At 39.3% G+C, this 23,796-nt stretch overlaps 1 protein-coding gene and 1 long non-coding RNA gene across 12 annotated transcripts; one reads left to right on the top strand and one right to left on the bottom strand.

Moving 5' to 3' along the window:
• Positions 1–165: 165 nt before the first annotated feature.
• Positions 166–16,430, top strand: LOC102398022 (guanylate-binding protein 5). 7 transcript variants are annotated; one of them, XR_006551819.2, is made up of 13 exons: positions 168–392; positions 746–802; positions 6,669–6,872; positions 7,387–7,514; positions 8,657–8,766; positions 9,016–9,212; positions 9,979–10,221; positions 11,478–11,758; positions 13,076–13,288; positions 14,171–14,273; positions 14,580–14,755; positions 15,844–16,038; positions 16,197–16,319. XR_006551819.2 is itself a non-coding variant. In XM_025288317.2 (12 exons), the coding sequence occupies exons 2-12, from the start codon at positions 778–780 to the stop codon at positions 16,324–16,326; spliced, it is 1,821 nt and encodes a 606-aa protein (XP_025144102.2). In that variant the 5' UTR covers positions 167–392; positions 746–777; the 3' UTR covers positions 16,327–16,430. The 7 variants fall into 7 exon arrangements, 6 of the variants coding, with proteins under 6 accessions (XP_025144106.2, XP_025144102.2, XP_025144107.2 ...); XM_025288317.2 differs by lacking the exon at positions 15,844–16,038 and having other exon boundaries at positions 167–392; positions 14,580–14,766; positions 16,197–16,430; XM_044944734.1 differs by lacking the exon at positions 16,197–16,319 and having other exon boundaries at positions 15,844–16,171.
• On the bottom strand, positions 1,676–23,796 carry LOC102398768. 5 transcript variants are annotated; one of them, XR_003110119.2, is made up of 5 exons: positions 23,664–23,796; positions 23,209–23,320; positions 10,077–10,245; positions 7,299–8,855; positions 1,676–2,049 (listed from the first exon to the last, which is right to left on the bottom strand). It is a non-coding gene; the product is annotated as an uncharacterized LOC102398768 (long non-coding RNA). The 5 variants fall into 5 exon arrangements; XR_003110120.2 differs by lacking the exon at positions 23,209–23,320 and having other exon boundaries at positions 23,664–23,789; XR_003110118.2 differs by lacking the exon at positions 23,664–23,796 and having other exon boundaries at positions 23,209–23,635.

Here is a 23,796-nt window from a genome sequence, read left to right on the forward strand (position 1 = left end):
CACAGCCTTGAAGACGGTTTGGAGAAGGAAAAAATGCAAATGATTTCAAAGTTCTCTTCCATGGACAATATGCAGTTTCTGGGAAATCAGTCCAAATACATTCAAACCAAGAAACTCTGTCTGGAATCATTTAGTCACTGAGTTTGGCTTTTGGTTTCAGTTTCCTTTAGCGACATTTCAAAAACTTTCACGGTGAGTTTCCGTTTCATATTCTAATCCTTTGTCCTCTGGCAGAATGGCGTGAAGAGAAAAGAAATCCCTAGGATTGGAAAGGAAAAAAGATACCAGAAACCAAAACAATAAGCTAAGAGAAGGAGCAAGAACTCAAGTTTTCAATGAAGCAGCTTTCTTAACAGCTCCAAAAGATTTCTGCTACTGAATTTACAGTTAAGGTAATACCGGGGGAAGGGTGGGAAAATGTTTGCAAGGGTCAGGATGTTTTTAAAAAGCCATTCATGGACTTGTGGAGCAGTACGAGAAAGAGAGGGTGGGACGAATTGAGAAAGTAGCATGACATATATACAATATCATGTGTAAAATAGATAGCTAGTGGGAAATTGCTGTATAACACGGGGAGCCCGGCCTGGCGCTCTGTGACAACCTAGAGGAGTGGGATGGGGAGGGGAGGGAGGCTTCACTGGGAGGGGGTATATATAAATATATAAAAAATTATGACTGATTAGCATTATTGTATAGCAGAAACCAACGCAACATTGTAAAGCAATTTTCCTCCATTTAAAAATAGTCTGTTCATGGTATGATGCAGCTGAGCTTGATATGGACTGTCAGAGCCCCATTAAAGGTAAATTGTGGTGATGTCAGCCAGACAGCAGAATTCATTGTCAGTTCCTCTTGTTTATGGTTGAATTAGACAGGAGCATGTTGGGGACAGAGAGTGTGAAATGTCTTCATCCTGTTTTTCTTTCTTTGCCATCTTATGACCCATGGGGATTGTAACTGCCACTTAAATTATCTTTGTCTTTGATAAAACCTGATTAAGATCCTTCAAATTGCAGCCTGAAGTTTTCAAGAACTATGTATATTTCTTATTTTTATTATATTTATTTTCATGAGAAACAACATTGAATGAGATGTAATGTAAACGGCTTGCTTATATTAAGAACAAAAGAGAAAAAAGGAAAAAAGTTGAATCCCAGAATGTACAATGAAGCAAGGCTTCACGAAAATGGCTATACATTTTATTCCTAGTGTTGTACTTTGTTTGAAGATGGATTTCTTTGTTCAGAAAGAATCCTAAATTAATTAGCTTTGATTTCTTGACACCCTCTCATTCCTTAAGGCCTTTTGTGCTTTGTATTGTTTCTGCTACTCTATTGATTTTACTATTAAGAATCACTTAATTTAACAGTTGCCCTCCTGGAGCACTTAAAACAGTCTGGCAATTTTGTTCACTCCTTGGAACTCTCTCCTCCTTTGAATGTATTATTGTTGTAGCCACGCATTCCGGAAAACAAACTCACTCAGAAGGACAATGCAGATAGTGGAGTGCAGTTTATTACACCTGCAGGCCCAAGGCAGAGTCTCCTCTTAGCCAAGGACCCTGACCAGTTTTTGTGAAAACCTTATATACCCTAAGTGCACAAACCCGCCTCCCCAAATTCCCTGAAACTAGTCTGAACAAAGGAAAAAGAAAGATACAATCAAAGTTAATCCATGATTCATATGCCTTAAGCCTAGGTAGTTTAACAATGGACAATTATCAATAGGCCTGTGGTCAGACCCTAATAAGCATAATAGAATGTATGATTCTATTAGTTTACACAGATAATTAGGGTATTCTTTAAGGCAGCAGAGAGTCTAGGTACAAGCCCTGGGGCTCTTCCTTCTGGGGGCCAGGTTTTCCAGTTGGTTTGTCGTTTCCATAGATACTGGGCATATAGCTCAAAGTCCACAGTCTGGCCCAAGATGGAGTCTTACTTTCAAGATAGAGCCTGTTCTGTCTGTTTCCTCCTTCATTATCATGGCACATACTTTGCACATCTCCTTCTTGTTTGATTTCCATTTTTCTCCTTTATAAGAGCTTTTCCTCTACAAATGCAAACCAAAAACAATACAGAGCAAAGTGAAGGCAAACAACAATAACAAAAGCACACATCATAAACTGAGTTATGATAGCAGAGCGACAGCTATGCATGAGGCTCAAACATAATGAATCTGCAAAGATGTTTTGGAGGCTGGGTTATTCAATTAACATTAAAGATGCTCCCCAGATAAGATTTTAACATATAAAATACTTCCACTAGTATAAATACACGGCCCTGATGTTATTTATTAAGTGGCCTGAAAATTCAGACAAATTCATTTCCTTTCTCATTTCCTTTCTTATTAGTGACATTATCCCATAGCAAGACATCTGGTAAACTCTCAAAATCTACAAATAAATTTTGATTGTTTATCTTCTGTTTTTCTAGCTAATTGTTGTAAGTCAGGTCTCCATATCTTTCTAATCTAAAAATGATTGTGATTCCTGCTATAAACAAATCAGACAATAGGACTCAACAAACATAAGATGCCAATATTGCTTTGGAAATGGGTTAAAGTAAAAAGAGATTTGGCCTTTGGGAATGTAAAATTTTGTGGAATCCTCTCTTTTTGGATCTGGCTTGGACTGGGCATTTCTGGCTCCCATGTCCTGGGGCTATGTTATTTGCAATGGATCTCTTATCTGCTCCCAAGCAGTTTCTATTTATCTGTCACCTGGATAATCTCTCTTCACACTTTTCAAAAAAGGAATTTTTACATTAGCTAACAAGGGAATCCAGACCTTTTTATTGTAGGATATCCCTTTAAAAAAAGGCAAGCAGATGGTGAGATTTTAGCTTCTGTTGTAAATAATCGCTTCTAAAATGGAAGATAATCATTCTTTATAATATGGCAAGGCAGAAAAGCAAGCATTTGTTTACATTTCAGATAGCTTTAAAACTGTTTTATTGGGGATTCTTTAGGTTACAAGAATTAACATTAAGAAATTAGAAAATAGCTGTTACAGTGAAGGCAGTTTGGGGAACCAGTTGGGGTGTCAGGGATACCAATTGATGATTTTCAATGGGCCATTCTGCAGAGCTATTAAGTCCAGACATACTAAACAAAAAAGAAAACACTGCTACAAGAGTTCTCAATTGCTAAAATTGAATTATATATATATATACACACACATTCAAATATAACTTTTCAAATTATAAAAAGTGCCGAGTGAATAGGAAAAAAAGGCTTTATTTTAGCAAGCAAGATCAAAATTATGAATAATAGAATTCAAGGAATCTCACACATATTTAGGTTTTTATACATTTTATTCCATAATCTGAATCTTATAATGATTAAGTGTTAAAATATTTTCCCTCACTTTCTCATTCATAAAATGGTCACTCATTGAAGTTTTGATTGAATAATACATATTAATAGTTATATAAAAATTCTTTAAAAGTGAAGCTTTAAAAAGTAAACAATTACTATTTGCTAGACAATGGTACCTAAGGACCTGGCAGGATTTACTTTAATGCACTTTGGCTGGACATAGTCCTAAATTAGAGAAAAGCAGGCTAATATTGGGTCAAGGAAAAAAGTGTAATAGAACAAATAGTGGTCATAAAGATTCAATCTGGGGACCGAGGGAGATACAAACTAAGAAACATAAGCAAGACAAAAGCCAATGGAGAAAAATGAGACTCAAACTAGCAGTAGTTTAGACTCAGAAAATGCTTTTCTATACATTCACCAAATACTTAAGAACCAGTGGGGCAGCCTCTAGTAGAACTTTGAAGGGCCTCATTTCAGTTTAGTAGCTCAATCATGTACAACTCTTTGCAACCCCATGGACTACAAAACGGCAGGCTTCCCTGTCCATTACCAACTCCAGGAGCTTGCTCAAACTCACATCCATTAAGTTAGTGATGATGTCCAACCATCTCATCCTCTGTTATCCCCTTCACATCCTGCCTTAAATCATTCCCAGCATCAGGGTCTTTTCCAGTGAGTCAGTCTTCCCATCAGGTGTCCAAAGTATTGGAGTTACAGCTTTAGCATCAGTCCTTCCAATGAATATTCAGGACTCATTTCCTTTAGCATTGACTGGTTGGATCTCCTTGCAGTCCAAGGGACTCTCAAGAGTCTTCTCCAACACCCCAGTTCAAAAGCATTAATTCTTCAGTGCTCAGCTTTCTTTATAGTCCAATTCTCACATCCATACATGACTACTGGAAAAACCATAGCTTTGACTAGACAAATATTTTTCAGCAAAATAATGTCTCTGCTTTTTAATATGCTGTCTAGGTTTGTCATAGCTTTTCTTTCTTCCAGGAGCAAGCATCTTTTAATTTCATAGCTGCAGTCACCATCTGCAGTGATTTTGGAGCCCCAAAAATAAATTCTCTCATTGTTTCCCCATCTATTTGCCAGAAAGTGATGGGACCAGATGCCATGATCTTAGTTTTCTGTATGTTGAGTTGTAAGCCAACTTTTTCACTGTCCTCTTTCACTTTCATCAAGAGGCTCTTTAGTTCTTTGTTTTCTGCCATAATGGTGGTGTCATCTGCATATCTGAGGTTATTGATATGTCTCCCAGCAATCTTGATTCCAGCCAGCCAGGCATTTCACATGATGTACTCTGCATAGAAGTTAAATAAGCAGGGTAACAATATATAACCTTGATTTACTCCTTTCCCCATTTGAAACTAGTCTGTTATTCCATGTCCAGTTTTAACTGCTGCTTCTTGACCTGCATACCGATTTCTCAGGAGGCAAGTCAGGTGGTCTGGTATTCCCATCTCTTTAAGAATTTTCCACAGTTTGTTGTGATCCACACAGTCAAAGGATTTGGCATAGTCAATAAAGCAGAAGTAGAAGAAGGCTGAGTGCTGAAGAATTGATGCTTTTGAACTGTGGTGTTGGAGAAGACTCTTGAGAGTCCCTTGGACTGCAAGGAGATCCAACCAGTCCATTCTGAAGGAGATCAGCCCTGGGATTTCTTTGAAGGCAATGATGCTGAAGCTGAAACTCCAGTACTTTGGCCACCTCATGCGAAGAGCTGACTCATTGGAAAAGACTCTGATGCTGGGAGGGATTGGGGGCAGGAGGAGAAGGGGATGACAGAGGATGAGATGGCTGGATGACATCACTGACTCAATGGACGTGAGTCTCAGTGAACTCCGGGAGTTGGTGATGGACAAGGGAGGCCTGGCGTACTGCGATTCATGGGGTCGCAAAGAGTCGGACATGACTGAGCGAATGAACTGAACTGAACTGAGATGTTTTTCTGGACCTCTTTCTTTTTCGATGATCCAGAGGATGTTGGCAATTTGATCTCTGGTTCCTCTTTCTTTTCTAAAATGAGCTTGAACATCTAGGAGTTCATGGTTCACGTACTGTTGAAGCCTGGCTTGGAGAATTTTGAGCATTATTTTGCTAGCATGTGAGATGACTGCAAATGTGTGGTAGTTTGATGTTCTTTGGCATTGCCTTTTTTGGGATTGGAATGAAAACTGCCCTTTTCCAGTTCTGTGGCCACTGCTGAGTTTTCCAGATTTACTGGCATGTAAAGTGCAGCACCTTAACAGCATCATCTTTTAGGATTTGAAATAGCTCAGCTAGAATTCCATCACCTCCACTAGCTTTGTTCATGTTGATGCTTCCTGAGGCCCATTTAAGTTCGTATTCCAGGATGTCTGTCTCTAGGTGAGTGATCACACCATCGTGATTATTTGGGTCATGAAGATCTTTTTTGTATTGTTCTTCTGTGTATTCTTGCCATCTCTTTTTAATATCTTCTGCTTCTGTTAGGTCCATACCATTTCTGTCCTTAATTGAGCCCATTTTTGCATGAAACTTTCCCTTGGTATCTCTAATCTTCTTGAAGAAATCTCTAGTCTTTCCCATTCTATTGTTTTCCTCTATTTCTTTGCACTGATCACTGAGGAAGGCTTTCTTATCTCTCCGTGCTATTCTTTGGAACTCTGCATTCAAATGGGTATACCTTTCCTTTTCTCCTTTGCCTTTCACTTCTCTTCTTTTTTCAGCTATCTGTAAGCTCTCCTCAGACAACCATTTTGCCCTTTTGTATTTCTTTTTCTTGGGGATGGTCTTGATCACTGCCTCCTGTACAATGTCATGAAACTCCATCCATAGTTCTTCCAGCAGTCTATCAGATCTAGTCCCTTGAATCTATTTGTCACTTCCACCCTATAATTGGAAGGGATTTGATTTAGGTCATACCTGAATTGTCTAGTGGTTTCCCAACTTTCTTCAATTTAAGTCTGAATTTTGCAGTAAGGAATTCATGATCTGAGCCACAGTCAGCTCCCAGTCTTCTTCTTCTTCTTCTTTTTTTTTTTTTTTTTTTTTATGACTGTATAGAGTTTCTCCATCTTTGGCTTCAAAGAATATAATGAATCTGATTTCAGTATTGACCATCTTGTGATGTCCATGTGTAGAGTCTTCTCTTGTGTTGTTGGGTCTAGGACTTCTCTTATTTGAAGGGCTTGGGCTTATTTATTATGACCCTTTTATCTATCTTTTTATTTATTATTATTCACTTCTTCAGAAACTTAGACCATCTGGGGAGAAGTATGTCTACAGGTTGAGGAAGTAAAATACTTTTCTCTGCTTTAAGAATAGAAACTTCAGTCTATCCCATGTCTTTCCTTGAACATCAGGTGACACCGTGGACATGGCCCCATTGATTCACATGCCAGAACCCTTGTGCCTCATTGAGAACACTAATGGGCCACTGCTGGTTAATCCAGAAGCCCTGAAGATCCTGTCTGCCATCAGGCAGCCTGTTGTGGTGGTGGCTATCGTGGGCCTCTACCGCACAGGCAAGTCCTACCTGATGAACAAGCTGGCTGGGAAGAACAAGGGTGAGTGACACCAGCAGAGCCCAGCCAAGTCCCTTCTGTCTACCCATACTCCCAACATGCAGCACAGTGATGTGAGGAGAGAAAGTTAGAGACCTGGGAGGAATATTGAAAGCTATTGCTTGGCTCAAATTTAGCTAATGATCTTCTGGGAGATGAAAAGTAGAGTTCTCCTTCTGACATATCACCTCATTTTTTCCCTCAGTATCTACTTAGAAAAATTACAGTACTTTCCAATTATAAGAAGACATCAATGAAATAACTTCTACATGTGTATTTATAAGGGAATAAATTTTGATAATATAATATTCTTGCAAAAAAAAGAAATGTCAAATTTCCAGCCCTATGGTACTTGGCATTCTTATTATCGCATTCCTCTATTGTAATTCAGATCACAATACAGAGTTATATTTTCTGCCATATCCTCACCTTGCTTTCCTTAAATGGTAGCTCACTTAAGACAGTCTCCAGTTTCCAGATCCACTCCTCTATTACAGCGTCTCAATTCCCCCTGTAGGATTCTCAGTTGGATCTACAGTGCAGTCTCACACGAAGGGCATCTGGATGTGGTGTGTGCCTCACCCCAAGAAACCAAACCACACCCTGGTTCTTCTTGACACTGAGGGACTCGGAGACGTAGAGAAGGTAAGGAACAAGAATTTCTTTTTAATCAACCTCCTCATCCCTGAACACTCTTTACATGGGGAGACTTTTTTTTTTACTTCTACTTGTCCAGGGTATACGTTTTTTCCCCTTTTTGTTTTTAATAGTCAAATTTTAGAAACCTGAAGTGAGAAAAATAGGTGTGAAAGCCAGAATCACAATTGGGAGACTGCTAATGTGGAGCTAGGCAGTTAACCGAACTGAAGAGAGAGATGGTGCAAAAAAAGTTACCGTCATGAGTGACCCTGCAGAGGCCAGAGGTTAGCAGTGGGCTTCAGGGCAGCAGAACTTGAGTCCAAATCAGGACCCTAGTACTTGCAGCTCTTAAGACTTTGACAAGCAAGACTAAGTCTCCTCAAATCTCCTATTTCCCCTTTGGTCTCATCCATTTTATCATTTGCACAGGAGATACATATTATTTTCCCACTTCTATCTGGCAAGAAAAAAAGCCTTGATTTGTAGTACTTTCCAGTTTTCTAAGTGCTCCCATCACAGCTGACTCCAAGCTACCAAAGTGAAGTCACTAAACTCAAGGCTCAGAAAAGGTGTACACAATCGGCTGCTGTAAGCTGGTATGAGCTGGCTTGAGCACAAAATGGGATCTTTCCATTGTACTTCTCTTGTTTTTCATGTCTTCATTTTGCTTTTGATTTACCACAATTCAAAATGATCAACCCATTTTTGCTTTAGTTTACTTACCTGTAACATAGAGACAGTGGTTAGAACCTTATTCTCACAGCATTGTTTTTGAGTATCAGATAAGATCAGTAATATGAACTTCCATGTATATAATAGTTACTCAATAAAATAGATGCATGTATTATGCATACAGACCAACTTTGTTTTACACAGTTGAAAATCTTGATTTTAACTACTCTGGTGACCTTCAGTAACTTTGACTATTGATTTTGCAAATACCTAACCAGTTATAAGGGGGACTGATAAGTTAACAAAATATGGTTTTATATAAAATTATCAATGCTAATGACAGAACTAAATTTCCCATGCTTCTCACAACCATTTTAGTTTGTCCTGTTTAACATTTGTAGATCAAGGGTCTATTTTTAGCAACTGTTCATATGGGAGTGTCATGAGACATGACTGAAATTTATTCTGACTTCTAGGGTGACAAGACAAATGACACCCATATATCTGTACTGGCACTACTATTGTGTAGTACTTTTGTATACAACACCATGAACAAAATTGACCAGGGGGCTATCGACCTCTTGCAGTATCCTTTTGTGGTCCAGGATGGTACCAAAGCCAGAAAGAATTCCTCCATTCATAAGTCCTTGTGTATCAAACACAAAGGTGAAAACACTGTGAACATTAAAAGAACAAGACAAAGTCCTTATGTTTACTGAATGAAATGAGGACTTGGTTACAACCCAAAGAGAATATAAAAGCATATAAAGGCATGGAATTAAATATGGCTCAGATGCAGTCCTATTTCCAAAAGTTTTCCTTAATTGCATCTCAGCTATGTGACAGAACTGTCACATCTGCTCAGAATAGATACCTCACCTAATCTTAACAGGGTAGATGATGCAGCTAACTTTGTGAGAATCTGTCCAGACTTAGTGTGGACTCTGAGAGATTTCTACCTTGGCCTGGAAGCAAATGGGCAACTCATCACAGCAGATGAATATCTGGAGAATTCATTGAGGCCAAAGCAAGGTAATGGACTCCAATTTTGGAAAGAGGGAGAAAAATAGCACAAGAAGTTATCTCTTGTATGTTGCTGGTTAAACTTATAGTTTCTTATATTTACTCAGCTGACTAAATGACCACATAGCATTAATAATAATATGTATTAATAGTATTACATACATAGTATTAATAATACTATTAATAACAGTTAATTAAGTAGTTATAATTGATCAATAATAATTATTAATAATTATTTTAATCACTGTAATTAAATTAATTATTTTAGTTAATTAATATTATTAATAATACACAATACTAATAATACTATTAATAGTATTGTTAATAATTAATGCTGTTAATTTAAACAAACTAATAAAGTCCATATTAAATTATATTATTCCCTGTTCTTGGAGCAAATTACTTTTCCATTTTCCTTTCCCTGGTTGATCACCTTTTAAGCTTTTGCTTTGGTTTGTGAAAATGTAGTGAAGTAAATAACATCAGGGAGTGAAAGTGAAAGTCATTCAGTTGTGTTCAACTCTTTGTGACCCCTTGGACTGTACAGTCAATGGGATTCTCCAGGTCAGAATACTGGAGTGGGTAGCCTTTCCCTTCTTCAGGGGATCTTTGTAAGCTGGGATTGAACCCAGGTCTCCCACATTGCAGGCAGATTCTTTACCAGCTGAGCCACAAGGGAAGCCCAGCATCAGGTAGAGGGCATATTTATTTGTGGGAAATAGATTAAAATGAATGTTAATTTGATACTAAATAAATCCTATTTTTCCCTCCAAAGGCACCAACCAACATCTTCAAAATTTTAATCTGCCTCGTCTGTGTATACAGAAATTTTTTCCAGTAAAGAAATGCTTCATTTTTGACTTGCCCACTCACCAGAAGAAGCTTGCCCAGCTTGAGACACTGCATAATGATGATCTGGATCCTAAGTTTGTACAACAAGTGGCAGAATTCTGTTCCTACATCTTTAGCCATTCCAAGACTAAAACTCTTTCAGGAGGCATCAAGGCCAGTGGATCTCGTGAGTACTTTTTCAAGGGTTTTCCTTCAATTCAAAATAGAGAATGAGAGCACTGTTGTAATTTTTCCTTCCACTGTCAATGCTAAAAATGCATAGTTAGATACTACCAAGAAAATCGTATCATATTTATTAAATATTTCCAAACATATTTCTAGATGTTTTTAGTAATGCTTGCAAAATAAGATAAAATAGGAAGAATAATCTGAAGAAAATGTCAAGTTAAAAAAGTTCTGCCTATAAACGATCCACTGTTGAACTAGACTAACCCACATGGGTTGGCAGCACTTGTTCCACCAATACAGTGAGTACTTGTTAAGTGCCATAGCCTTAGATAGGCAGAAAATGGGAAGACAGACATTGTAGAAATGGAACATACTTAACATAAACATTAAACAAACAGATGCCCTGGTTGTCTAAAACCCTTTAAGAAATCTAAGCAGACTTCTCAATCCAATTGTTCCTAAATACTCTATGTCTTGGAACTTTGTAAATTATTGTGTGTTAGTCACTCAGTCATGTCCAACTCTTTGTGACCCCAAGGACTATAGCCCACCAGGCTCCCCTGTCCATGGAATTTACCAGGCAAGGATACTGGAGTGGGTTGCCATTTCCTTCTCCAGGGCATCTTCCCAACCCAGGGATCGAACCCGGGTCTCCTGCATTGTAGGCAGATGCTTTACAGTCTGAGCTAGGGAAGTCCATATTGTAAATTATTGCTACAATCTAAAGGGAAGATGAGTGGAAACATAAGTAGGCAAAGGATGAGGAGGACAAACAGGAAAGTTCCAGCAAAGAGTAAGGTGACCTGGTCTGATTTGCCTACTTTGTGCTTTTTCAGGTGAGGGTAACACTCACACCAGCTTTACATGTTCAAGTGGATGAGAAAAGGGAATTTTGAAGGGAATAGAAATCTGAGGAAGAGAGAAAGAAAGGGAAGAGTAAACAGGCAAAAGGTCTACAGTATTCTAAATAAATGAATACACACAACTTTGTATAACCATCTCCTCATTGCTCAATTAGAAAGTGATGAAATGTAGGTCATCACACAAATCTTCAATTTTCTCCTTTGAACACTTTCTTTTCTCAGAGAATGAAAGATCTGTCTTCTTGATCACATAATTTCCCAAAGGAACTTACTTGGGCCATTTGAACACTGTGCAGAAGGCTGAATATGCTAAATTAACATTCTCAGAATTAGTTCAAGAGCATGTCCTTTTTCTCTGCAAATAATTCAAGCATCTCTTCCCCCTGTGAAGATCTAGAGAACCTAGTGCAGACCTATGTCAATGCCATCAACAGTGGGGATCTGCCCTGCATGGAAAGTGAAGTCCTGACCTTGGCCCAGATTAAGAACTCGGTTGCAGTGCAAAAGGCCATTGCCCATTATGACCAGGAGATGGGCCAGAAGCTGCAGCTGCCCGCAGAAACCCTTCAGGAACTGCTGTACCTGCACAGGGCCAGTGAGAAAAAGGCCATTGAAGTCTTCATGAAGAACTCTTTCAAGGATGAGGACCAAGGGTACCAGAAAAAATTAGAGGTAATTAAGTTTTTTGCTATAGTTCATGGGACTTAGGGGCAATAAATGGAGAAGGCAATGGCACCCCACTCCAGTACTCTTGCCTGGAAAATCCCATGGATGGAGGAGCCTGGAAGGCTGCAGTCCATGGGGCCGCTGAGGGTCGGACATGACTGAGCAACTTCACTTTCACTTTTCCCTTTCATGCATTGGAGAAGGAAATGGCAACCCACTCCAGTGTTCTTGCCTGGAGAATCCCAGGGATGGGGGAGCCTGGTGAGCTGCCGTCTATGGGGTCGCACAGAGTCAGACACGACTGAAGCGACTTAGCAGCAGCAGCAGCAGCAGCAGGGGCAATAAAAGGCAAAATGTTGCTATGCAATACAAAACGTGGACTTAAGAAAAACAATTCGAAAAAAAAAAAAAAGAAAAACAATTCTTACTAGACTGAGAGATAATGACTATCACTTGTGTGACCAAGATTTCACTATTATTCTGAAGACAAGTAACAACAAAAAGCATATAACTACCCTGGACCCAACTGTTGTTGTCATTATTTAGTCTTAAGTCATGTCCTACTTTTTGCAACCCCATGGACTGTAGCCCTCCTGGCTCCTCTGTCCATGGGTTTTCCCAGACAACAGTACTGGAGTGGGTTGCCATTTCCTTCTCCAGGGGATCTCTTCCCAACGTAGAGATTGAACCCACATCTCCTGCATTGCAGGCAGATTCTTTATTACTGAGCCACCAGGGAAGCCCCTAGACCCTGTAGATTCTGAAAGTTTCACACACAGATAACTCATCTTACTATGTTACACCCATGGACTAGTTTTTCAAAGCAGTCTTATCCCTTAAAAAATTGTATTCATAAAGTATTAACTTTCCTTTTTTATTAATCAAGCATACAGAATTGCCAAACGCTCTACTAAAAGATTATCTCCTCAGGTTTAATAGCATATGCTCATTATTCAGGCCAATTATCCATTCTACCTCCTCACTGGAAATCCCAGACCCAATATAATATTGAAACAATAGTAACACAGTAGGTTGCATTTAAAATTAGGGCTTGAGGCTAGAGATCTGTAGTCTGAAGATTCTATCTAAAGTAGAAGAGGCAAAAGAAAGGGATGTCCAGAGACTTCAGATACAAAAGTAAAGTCACTTTTCTACAGTGTATTATCCATGGAACTTTTTTAGAATAGGTTTGGTAGAAAGAATAAAGTATTGCTTGTAGTCTTTGAATTCCCAGAAAAAATACAGAGATTCTCTTTGTGAATCATTTCTAAAAATACTGAAGTGCTGGTAATACCTTTTCCATGGGCCTTTGTCCCCTTAAAGATGCAGCTAGCAGCCAAACAGAATGACTTTCATAAACGAAATTTGGAGGCATCACAGAATCGTTGCTCAGCTTTACTTGAGGATATTTTTCATCCTCTAGAAGAAAATGTGAAGCAAGGGGTTTATTCAAAACCCGGGGGCCATCGTCTCTTCATTCAGCAGAGAGACGAGCTGAAGGCAAAGTACAATCAGGAGCCCAGGAAAGGAATACAGGTATCCTTGGTTTTATGTATTAATTATGGGGGGGCTTGTTGGGGGGGTTCTTCTTTGAAAACTCAATGACAACAGACAGGAAGAATAATAATTGTGGAATTGAACTAGACTTCTGTGATGAAAGTGAAAGAAGAGAGTGAAAAAGTTGGCTTAAAGCTCAACATTCAGAAAACTAAGATCATGGCATCTGGTCCCATCACTTCATGGGAAATAGATGGGGAAACAGGGAAAACAGTGTCAGATTTTATTTTTGGGGGCTCCAAAATCACTGCAGATGGTGATTACAGCCATGAAATTAAAAGATGCTTACTCCTTGGAAGGAAAGTTATGACCAACCTAGATAGCATATTCAAAAGCAGAGACATTACTTTGCCAACAAAGCTCCATCTAGTCAAGGCTATGGTTTTTCCAGTGGTCATGTATGGATGTAAGAGTTGGACTGTGAAGAAAGCTGAGCGCCGAAGAATTGATGCTTTTGAACTGTGGTGTTGGAGAAGACTCTTGAGAGTCCCTTGGACTGCAAGGAGATCCAACCAGTCCATCCTAAAGGAGATCAGTCCTGGGTGTTCATTGGAAGGACTGATGCTGAAGCTGAAACTCCAATACTTTGGCCACCTGATGAGAAGAGCTGACTCACTGGAAAAGACCCTGATGCTGGGAGGGATTGGGGGCAGGAGGAAAAGGGGATGACAGAGGATGAGATGGCTGGATGGCATCACTGACTCGATGAATGTGAGTTTGAGTGAACTCCGGGAGTTGGTGATGGACATTGAGGCCTGGTGTGCTACAATTCATGGGGTCACAAAAAGTCGGATACGACTGAGCAACTGAACTGAACTGAATCATTTTTTTACTTCTGATTATATTTTTTCGGGTTCTTAGGCTGAGGAAGCTCTTCAGAAATATTTAGAGTCCAAGGAGTCTATGAGTGTTACCATTTTGCAGACAGACCTGGCTCTCACAGCAATGGAAAAGGAGATCGAAGGTGAGGGAAAAATGGGGGAAAAAATGCAACACAGAAATTCTACACATTTTAAGTTAATTTGACCTGGTTAAACCTGGGATCATTAAACTAGAGCTAGAATGGCAAAGACGTACCATTCTTAGCTCCTCAGTCTATACCGGAATAGGGCATATACCCTCAGCTACCATATGATTACATGCAGGGAGAAAAAATGACCAAGGAGATTTTACCTATGAAGTAGCGGCAATAACAAATAAGGGAGTGGGGGCAGAAGGAAGGGTACTTTAATCCTAGAGAGGTTTGTCATTTTCTTCCTCTCCGAGGTAGGTATAACAGAAGAGTTTATAAAGGCTGAAGCACAAAGGCTGATGGAAAGTCTAATGCAGCATCAGCAAATGATGGAGTCGAGGAAGATATTCCATCAGGAACAAGTGAGACTAATGGAGACAAACAGAGTATACCAGGAGGCACTGCAACAGAGGGTCATGGAATGTCAGCTCCAGGTACTCATCAAGTATTTCATCTCTGGATTTTAATCACACTCCCCTCTCTGTATCAATGAGAACACGAAGCACCAACAACGTGGAAGAGGCAGCATAAGACTGTAGCCTAGGGCAAAGACTCTGGAATCAAATAGCGTGGGTGAGAAACCCAGCTCCACCTTACTAAATATATTGTTTGGAGACAGTTATATTAATATTACTTATTTTATAGGGCTATTTTGAAGCTTAAATGAGTCAATATTTGAGTTTAGAATGGTTCTTGGCACAGCATAAGCACTATAATTTGTTAAGCAAAATCCAAGGACATTTCTAACCCACAGTAATTAGTCTTTTTGTTATTTTGTTCATTTTTCTAGCTAGTCTTTTCCTTTGGTCATAGATTACCTTGTTAAATTAATCTCATATTACTATGTCCATGCCCCTGTCTTTACCTTAATTGTTGCTGGTTCTGAAGGCCTTTAACTTGCAGAGTTTGTTTCATCCAGTCCTCTGCTATTATTATCACTCAGTTGGCAGTAGTTCCTATCTACCAAGCACTGTACAAAGCACCATACCTACATTCTTTAACCTAGTCTATTCAGTGAATCAGGGCCATTATGCCCCCATCTTTCTGATTAGAAAAATTAAGTTCCAAAGAGATAATTAATGCCACTATCACACAGCCTAGCAAATTATCAAAACAGCCTTCCCAGTGAGTGGGATCTGCAATGCTTTCATATCTACAAACCTAGTCATACATTCTTCTGTGAGCACCCTTAGGAGACAAAGGGCATCCTCCCCATCATGGCTGTTCTACCTGTAGGTTCTTGTTTTCCAAGAACTGTTTCAAGACAATTTTGAGATTACAGACCTGCACCAAAGGGCAGTATTTTCAATCTAGGGTTTCTGATCTCATTCTTTCCTTCTATTTTAACCCCATGACTGTGGAGACATGGAACAGATTCCCTTATCTAAGGCTCAGACTCATCACCTGATTAAGGATATCACCTAGACCACCCAGTTGAACTTTTGTATTGAGTTATAGTTATGATATTCATAATGGATAAAATGTGCATTTTACTAATTTCAACCTCTCCTTGTAATACTAGATCTGATGTTCCTTTGTGTGTACATGAGAACTGAAGTCAAGATGTGATTCAGATTGCTTCAGGACAAAGGGAGAAGGGGCCTTAGGATATAATTCTTGGGATACCAATATTTCAGGGATTGAGAGATGATGTTTCTGCAGCTATAGGAACAGACTGGGAAGAAGAATTACACAAGTAGGAAACCAAGAGTAAGAGGTAAAATGGATAGGAATGGAAAGGAGGAATTAGGGACTATCTTTTAGTACTGATTGTTTAAAATAAGTAAGGGAAAGTCAGTGACTGGGACTTTCCGTAAACAATGATCTGGACACCACTTTTTGCTCAGCTCTTTCGTTTTATGTATCACTCTTTAGGAAGAGGTTAAAAAGCTCAAGGAGAAATTGCAAGCTGAGAACAGAAAACTTCATGATGAACTCCAGAATCTTCCAAGGAATGACTCACCAGATGATACATGCCTCTTACTCTAAAGAGCTAAAACACTAGAATTTCATTTACTTGTTCATTTTCACTGAAGACACAAAGGAACAAGAAGCTATAGAACTTGACACAATCATCATTTAAATAAACTTCATGATATTTATATTGAACTTTTGTATTGAATTATTAAGTTATGATACTCAATGGGTAAAACATGCATTTTACTAATTTCTTAGTAAATGTACCAATAGTTTAAGTATTGATTGCTTCCTTAAAAAGATTATGACTTTTATTATAAGGGACATTTTATCATTACCTCTTGGCAGTGATATTGGGCAGGTTCTATCAGGGAAATGTTCTCTTGAACCTCTAATTTTCCATATTTTTCTCAGTGGGGATTGGAAGTGACCTGGAGTGGGGAGTGTTTCTATAATAAACCAAGTCACATGGGTCTTGATTGAACTCAGGTGGACGTCACTTTTGCCAAATGGTTTCGTGCTGGAGGCCATCAGGGAGAAGCATCGATGATAAAAAACAACTAAAGCTAACCTAGCTTCTTAGTGCAGACAGTATACAATGAATGGTTCCCAACTGGATGGAGGACACTCAGTTTATGGGCAATTATATGATTCCTGGTCATGGTTGGTAGACAATCTGCTTAGATTATTCTAAGCTATAAGCAAATAACATCATAATGAAACGCAAGTACTCTAGAAGGTGGAAAGAACTACCAGCATGGAAATTATGTCAAAAGCTGAAAAGCTAAAGAAGTCTAACCTTCCTTCTATCCTCACCAAGGGGATAACTTAAATAGGATATTTTATATTATGAACCAATTACTATTGGATTTTGTTTATAATCCTTTAAGTCTGTAAATAAACAGTATAAGGAATGCAACATAATGTGACAAACAATATGATGGGGCTTATTTAATTTTAAGCCCCAAATGTTGGCATTTAATTTTGAGCCTTGCTTACAGTACTAAAATTAAGAGAGTGTAATTGCTTGCAATCATATATGAAAACCTACTGATTTTTTTTATTAAAAACTATAGGTTATAAAAATATATGCATATATATATATATATATTAACTGTAAATAACCGTAACATTTTTAAAAATAATTCTACCACTTTGGCTTTTTTTCTCCCAATAGTTACATCTTCAGGGATTTCAGTATTTCTGTAAAATGACTGAAAATTATTTTAATAGTAAAAAATTAAATACTTTCTTATACATTTTATTGGAGAAGGCAATGGCACCCCACTCCAGTACTCTTGCCTGGAAAATCCCATGGACGGAGGAGCCTGGTGGGCTACAGTCCATGGGGTCGCGAAGAGTCGGACACGACTGAGTGACTTCACTTTCCTTTTTCACTTTCATGTACTGGAGAAGGTAATGGCAACCCACTCCAGTGTTCTTACCTGGAGAATCCCAGGGACGGGGGAGCCTGGTAGGCTACCGTCTATGGGGTCACACAGAGTCAGACACGACTGATGCAACTTAGCAGCAGCAGCAGCATACATTTTATTTCCTTTTTGTTTCTTTATCTCCAGTAAAATCAGCTCAGTACAGTCATCAGTCATGTCCAACTCTTTGTGATCCCATGGTCTGCAGCATGCCAGGCTTTACTGTCCATCACCAACTCCTGGAGCTTATTCAAACTCATGTCCATTGACTTAGTGATGCCATCCAACCATCTCATTCTCATTCTCTGTCATCCCCTTCTCCTCCAACCTTCAATCTTTCTCAGCATCAGGGTCTTTTCCAATGAGTTGGTTCTCCACATCAGGTGGCCAAAATACTGGAGTTTCACTTTGGCATCATTCCTTCCAATGAATATTCAGGACTCATTTCTTTTAGGATTGACAGGTTGGATCTCCTTGCAGTCCAAGGAACTCTCAAGAGTCTTCTCCAACACCACAGACCAAAAGTATCAATTCTTTGGTGCTCAGCTTTCTTTAGAGTCCAACTCTCACATTCATACATGACCACTGGAAAGACTATAGCTTTGACTAGATGGACCTTTGCTGGTAAAGCAATGTCTCTGTTTTTTAATATGCTATCTAGGTTGGTCATATTTTTTTTTCCCAGGAGCAAGCATCTTTTAATTTCATGGCTGCAATCACCATCTGCAATGATTTTGGAGCACCGCCCCCCGCCTTCCCCACCCCACCAAATAAAATCTTTCACTATTTCCATTGTTTCCCCATCTATTTGCATGAAGTGATAGGACCAGATGCCATGATCTTAGTTTTCTGAATGTTGAGTTTTAAGTCAGCTTTTTCACTCTCTTATTTCACCTTCATCAAGAAGCTCGTTTTAGTTCTTTGCTTTCTGCCATAAGGGTGGTGTTATCTGCATATCTGAGGTATTGATATTTCTCCTGGCGATCTTGATTCCAGCTTGTGCTTCATCCAGTGCAGTGTTTCTCATGATGTACTCTGCATGTAAGTTAAATAGGCAGAGTGACAATATACAGCCTTGACATACTCCTTTCCCAATTTGGAAGCAGTCTGTTGTTCCATGTCCAGTTCTAATTTTGCTTCTTGACCTGCATACAGGTTTCTCAAGAGGCAGGTCAAGTGGTCTGGTATTCCCATCTCTTGAAGAATTTTCCACAGTTTGTTGTGATCCACACAGTCAAAGGTTTTGGTATAGTCAAGAAAGCAGAAGTAGGTGTTTTTCTGGAACTCTCTTGCTTTATTGATGATCCAACGGATGTTGACAATTTGATCTCTGGTTCCTCTGCCTTTTCTAAATCCACCTTGAACATCTGGAAGTTCACAGTTCACATACTGTTGAAGCCTAGCTTGCAGAATTTTGAGCATTACTTTGCTAGCACTAAAGGTAAAAAGAGAAATGGAAAGATATAACCATTTGAATGCAGAGTTCCAAAGAATAGCATGGAAAGATAAGAAAGACTTCCTCAGTGATCAATGCAAAGAAATAGAGGAAAACAATACAATGGGAAAGACTAGAGATCTCATCAAGAAAATTAGAGATACCAAGGGAAATTTTCATGCAAGATGGCACAATAGAGGACAGAAATGGTATGGACCTAACAGAAGCAGAAGATACTAAGAAGAGCTGGCAAGAATACACAGAAGAACTATACAAAAAAGTTCTTCATGACCCAGGTAACCATGATGGTGTGATCACTCACCTAGAGTCAGACATCCTGACATGCAAAGTCAAGCGGGCCTTATGAAGCATCACTATGAACAAAGCTAGTGGAGGTAATGGAATTCCAGTTGAGCTATTTCAAATCCTAAAAGATGATCCTGTGAAAGTGCTGCACTCAATATGCCAGCAAATCTGGAAAACTCAGCAGTGGCCACAGGACTGGAAAAGGTCAGTTTTCATTCCAATCCCAAAGAAAGGCAATGCCAAAGAATGCTCAAACTACCACACAATTGCACTCATCTCACATGCTAGCAAAGTAATGCTCAAAATTCTCCAAGCCAGGCTTCAATAATACATGAACCATGAACTTCCAGATGTTTAATCTGGATTTAGAAAAGGCAGAGGAACCAGAGATCAAATTGCCAACATTCATGGATCATCGCAAAAGCAAGCGAATTCCAGAAGAAAGTCTACTTTTGCCTTATTGACTATGCCAAAGCTTTTGACTGTGTGGATCAGAACAAACTGTGGAAAATTCTGAAAGAGATGGGAATACCAGACCACCTGACCTGCCTCCTTAGAAATCTGTATACAGGTCAAGAAGCAACAGTTAGAACTGGACATGGAACAACAGACTGGTTCCAAATTGAGAAAGGAGTACTTCCAGGCTATATATTGTTATCCTGCTTATTTAACTGCTACGCAGAGTACATCATGCGAAATGCCAGGCTGGATAAAGTGCAAGCTGGAATCAAGATTGCCAGTAGAAATATCAATAATCTCAGACATGCAAATGACGCCACCCTTATGGCAGAAAGCAAAGAACTAACGAGCTTCTTGATGAAGGTGAAAGAGGAGAGTGAAAAAGTTGACTTAATACTCAACATTCAGAAAACTAAGATCATGGCATCCAGTCCCATCACTTCATGCAAATAGATGGGGAAACAATGGAAACAGTGAAAGATTTTATTTTGGGGGGCTCCAAAATCACTGCTGGTGGTGATTGCAGCCATGAAATTAAAAGACATTTACTCCTTGGAAGGAAAAATATGACCAACCTAGATAGCATATTAAAAAGCAGATACATTGCTTTACCAGCAAAGGTCCATCTAGTCAAGGCTATGTCAAAAGATGAAATAATAGCAATGTTGAAATAGAAAATTATGTTTACTTCATACATGTTGTAAAGTTTTTTTTTAAAAAAAGAAAGCACTGATCATCTAATTTCACCATGAGATGGGAATACTAGACCACCTGGCCTGTCTCTTGAGAAACCTATATGCAGGTCAGGAAGCAACAGTTAGAACTGGACATGGAACTACAGACTGGTTCCAAATAGGAAAAGGAGTGCGTCAAAGCTATATATTGTCACCCTGCTTATTTAACTTATATGCAGAGTACATCATGAGAAAGGCTGGGCTGGAGGAAGCACAAGCTGGAATCAAGATTGCCAGGAGAAATATCAATAACCTCAGATATGCAGATGACACCACCCTTATGGCAGAAAGTGAAGAGGAACTCAAAAGCCTATTGATGAAAGTGAAAGATGGGAGTGCAAAAGTTGGCTTAAAGCTCAACATTCAGAAAACTAAGATCATGGCATCTGGTCCCATCACTTCATGGGAAATAGATGGGGAAACAGCGGAAACAGTGTCAGACTTTATTTTGGGGGGCTCCAAAATCACTGTAGATGGTGACTGCAGCCATGAAATTAAAAGATGCTTACCCCTTGGAAGGAAAGTTATGACCAACCTAGATAGCATATTCAAAAGCAGAGACATTACTTTGCCAACAAAGGTCCGTCTAGTCAAGGCTATGGTTTTTCCAGTGGTCATATATGGATGTAAGAGTTGGACTGTGAAGAAAGCTGAGTGCCGAAGAATTGATGCTTTTGAACTGTGGTGTTGGAGAAGACTCTTGAGAGTCCCTTGGACTGCAAGGAGATCCAACCAGTTCATTCTGAAGGAGATCAGTCCTGGGTGTTCATTGGAAGGACTGATGCTGAAGCTGAAACTCCAATACTTTGGCCACCTCATGTGAAGAGTTGACTCATTGGAAAAGACCCTGATGCTTGGAGGGATTGGGGGCAGGAGGAGAAGGGGACGACAGAGGATGAGATGGCTGTATGGCACCACCGACTTAATGGACATGAGTCTGAGTGAACTCCAGGAGTTGGTGATGGACAGGGAGGCCTGGTGTGCTGCGATTCATGGGGTCACAAAGAGTTGGACATGACTGAGTAACTGAACTGAACTGAACTATATTGGAAGAGTACATTTTAGCTTTAACATTAAGAAAGGTAGTATATAATCACAACTTAAAGGTAAACTTTCCTAAGAAAATGTGATGAATAGCATTACATCAAATATAAAAGAAAAAAGGATTTTCATACCTCAATATTAAATTCAGGAGACCACACAAGATGATAGAGCACAAAGACACTCATCTGACCTCATCTCCTCTCATAGGCACACCAAAGTCACAACCATTTGCAGAACAACCATGGATGAAAAAAACTGGAAACTTCTGGAAAAGGTCTACAACTAAAGATCTAAAGAACCATAAGACAGATGATGGGGTGGAGTCATGTGTCCAGACTTGTCGACACAGGAGCAGAAGGAGAGGGTTGGGAGGAACTAAGAAAGTAGCATTGCCATATATACACTATCATGTGTAAAATAGATAGCTAGTGGGAAGCTGCTTTATAACACAGGGAGTCAGCCTCTGTGCTTTGTGACCCTAGAGGGACAGGATGTGGGGGGAGGCTCAAGAGGGAGTATATATGTATATATATACACACATATAAAATGACTGATTCACATTGTTGTATGGCAGAAGCCAACACAACATTGTAAAGCAATTATTCTCCAATTAAAAAATAAATTAAAAAAGGTAGCTAATGAACTGAAGACCACACTGTTCTAGCAAAACAGCTCCTACCTTTAACTATTCAGAAGACAACAAAAATAGTAAAAGATCGATTTAATTATAACTGTCATTCTGTTGCTCAGTATAATGGAATGGAATTTTAAAATAACTCAAAATGTTTCTTCTGTATGTCTCAACATTATTAAGAATGCCAGAAATTATTGTGCACAAAGAAATTCAAATATGATAAGAAATAAGAAGAAAGTACTCTAGCAAATGTAAAAATCAAAGAAGGTAATATAAAGTTCTGTAGCACTGTTGGCTTTAAAAAAAAGTTACTTAGAATTTATTTGCTTATTTAAAATTTTTCTTTGAATTTTTATTTTTTATTTTCTTTAAAGCAGAACCCCAAATTATATAAGCTTCAGGATATCAAAATACAGATATACCTTAATATAAGAAAAGAAAAAATCAGGAAGAATGTACATCAAAATTGTAGTGATTATCTCTGGATAACCTATATCTATAATATCAAGGTTTCACATATGCATGAACATTCTGCACATATTTTTATTATTATGAATAAAGTAGGTATGTTAACTACAAAAGTACTCTTTTTAAAAGCTGTAGGAGAGAGAAAAGAAAGGAAATGAGTAAGCAAAAATTACCAAAATTAGCCACAGAAACAAAACCCCAAACCTCTTTCCTGACAAAGCACTCCTGAGAAATGGTCTGTTGAACTATTTCATCCCACAGTTACTTTGTCACATTCACGGCTGCTGCTCTGTATTTATTGCGAGGCCAAGGAAACCCAAGCCAACCGTAAAAAACGGGCCAGGCCTGTTTTTAGAACACCTGGGTTTCCAATGCTAGGTGTAGAGGAACCAAGCCTACTTGCCACCTACCTCATCCTACAAACCGTTCCCCAATTAAAAAAAAGAAAAAACAAACTCACAAACGTTAAAAACTCCAACAGTTAAACCACAAAATGAGCTCTTCTTTCGGTTCGCCGTATCTCCAAAGGCTTTAACATCCTGCTTGATTTTCCTCTACTGAAGACTCGAATTCTGAAGCCAGAGGCAGGGAGAGCGCGAAGGGCGAGCAAAGGCAGTTGAGAACTGAGAATCTGTCCCCCAGCTACAGCTCCCCCGCGCGATACACAAATTCGCTCCTCAGTATGGTCATCCATGCACTTTTCCGTTAACTAACAACAAAAATTTCCCAGCACAGACCGCACTCCCGTACCCGCGGCTTTCCCTGCAAGCTGAAAGGTAGCTAGCTGGTGACCGCGCCGCGATGCTGTGTGGTGGTTGCGGTTGCGAGACCAAAGCAAGATGCGCTACTCTTCCTCTAGCATCTCCCCCTGGGGCTGCACAAAAAGCCCTACAAAGGAAGAGGAGTGAATCTTACCTCAACTGCGGAAAGGAGGATGAAATCCCTTCTCTGACTGAGGACCAAAATTCAGCCCCTTTGCTGAGGTGCGGGTAGGGGTCGCTTCCTCCCGTCCCCTCCTCCCTCCTTCAAATATTTTCTAACTGCCCCC

The sequence above is a fragment of the Bubalus bubalis genome, chromosome 6, assembly GCF_019923935.1.
Source record: "Bubalus bubalis isolate 160015118507 breed Murrah chromosome 6, NDDB_SH_1, whole genome shotgun sequence".
In the NCBI taxonomy this organism is placed as follows: Eukaryota; Metazoa; Chordata; class Mammalia; order Artiodactyla; family Bovidae; genus Bubalus; species Bubalus bubalis.

Excerpts from the sequence above, each read along its gene's own strand:
- LOC102398022 (XM_025288317.2), top strand. The coding sequence starts at position 778 with ATGGACTGTCAGAGCCCCATTAAAG. Across the intron at positions 6,873-7,386 it reads GCTGGCTGGGAAGAACAAGG|GATTCTCAGTTGGATCTACA; the intron begins GTGAGTGACACC and ends TTCCCCCTGTAG. Across the intron at positions 14,767-16,196 it reads CAGCTCCAGGTACTCATCAA|GAAGAGGTTAAAAAGCTCAA; the intron begins GTATTTCATCTC and ends ATCACTCTTTAG.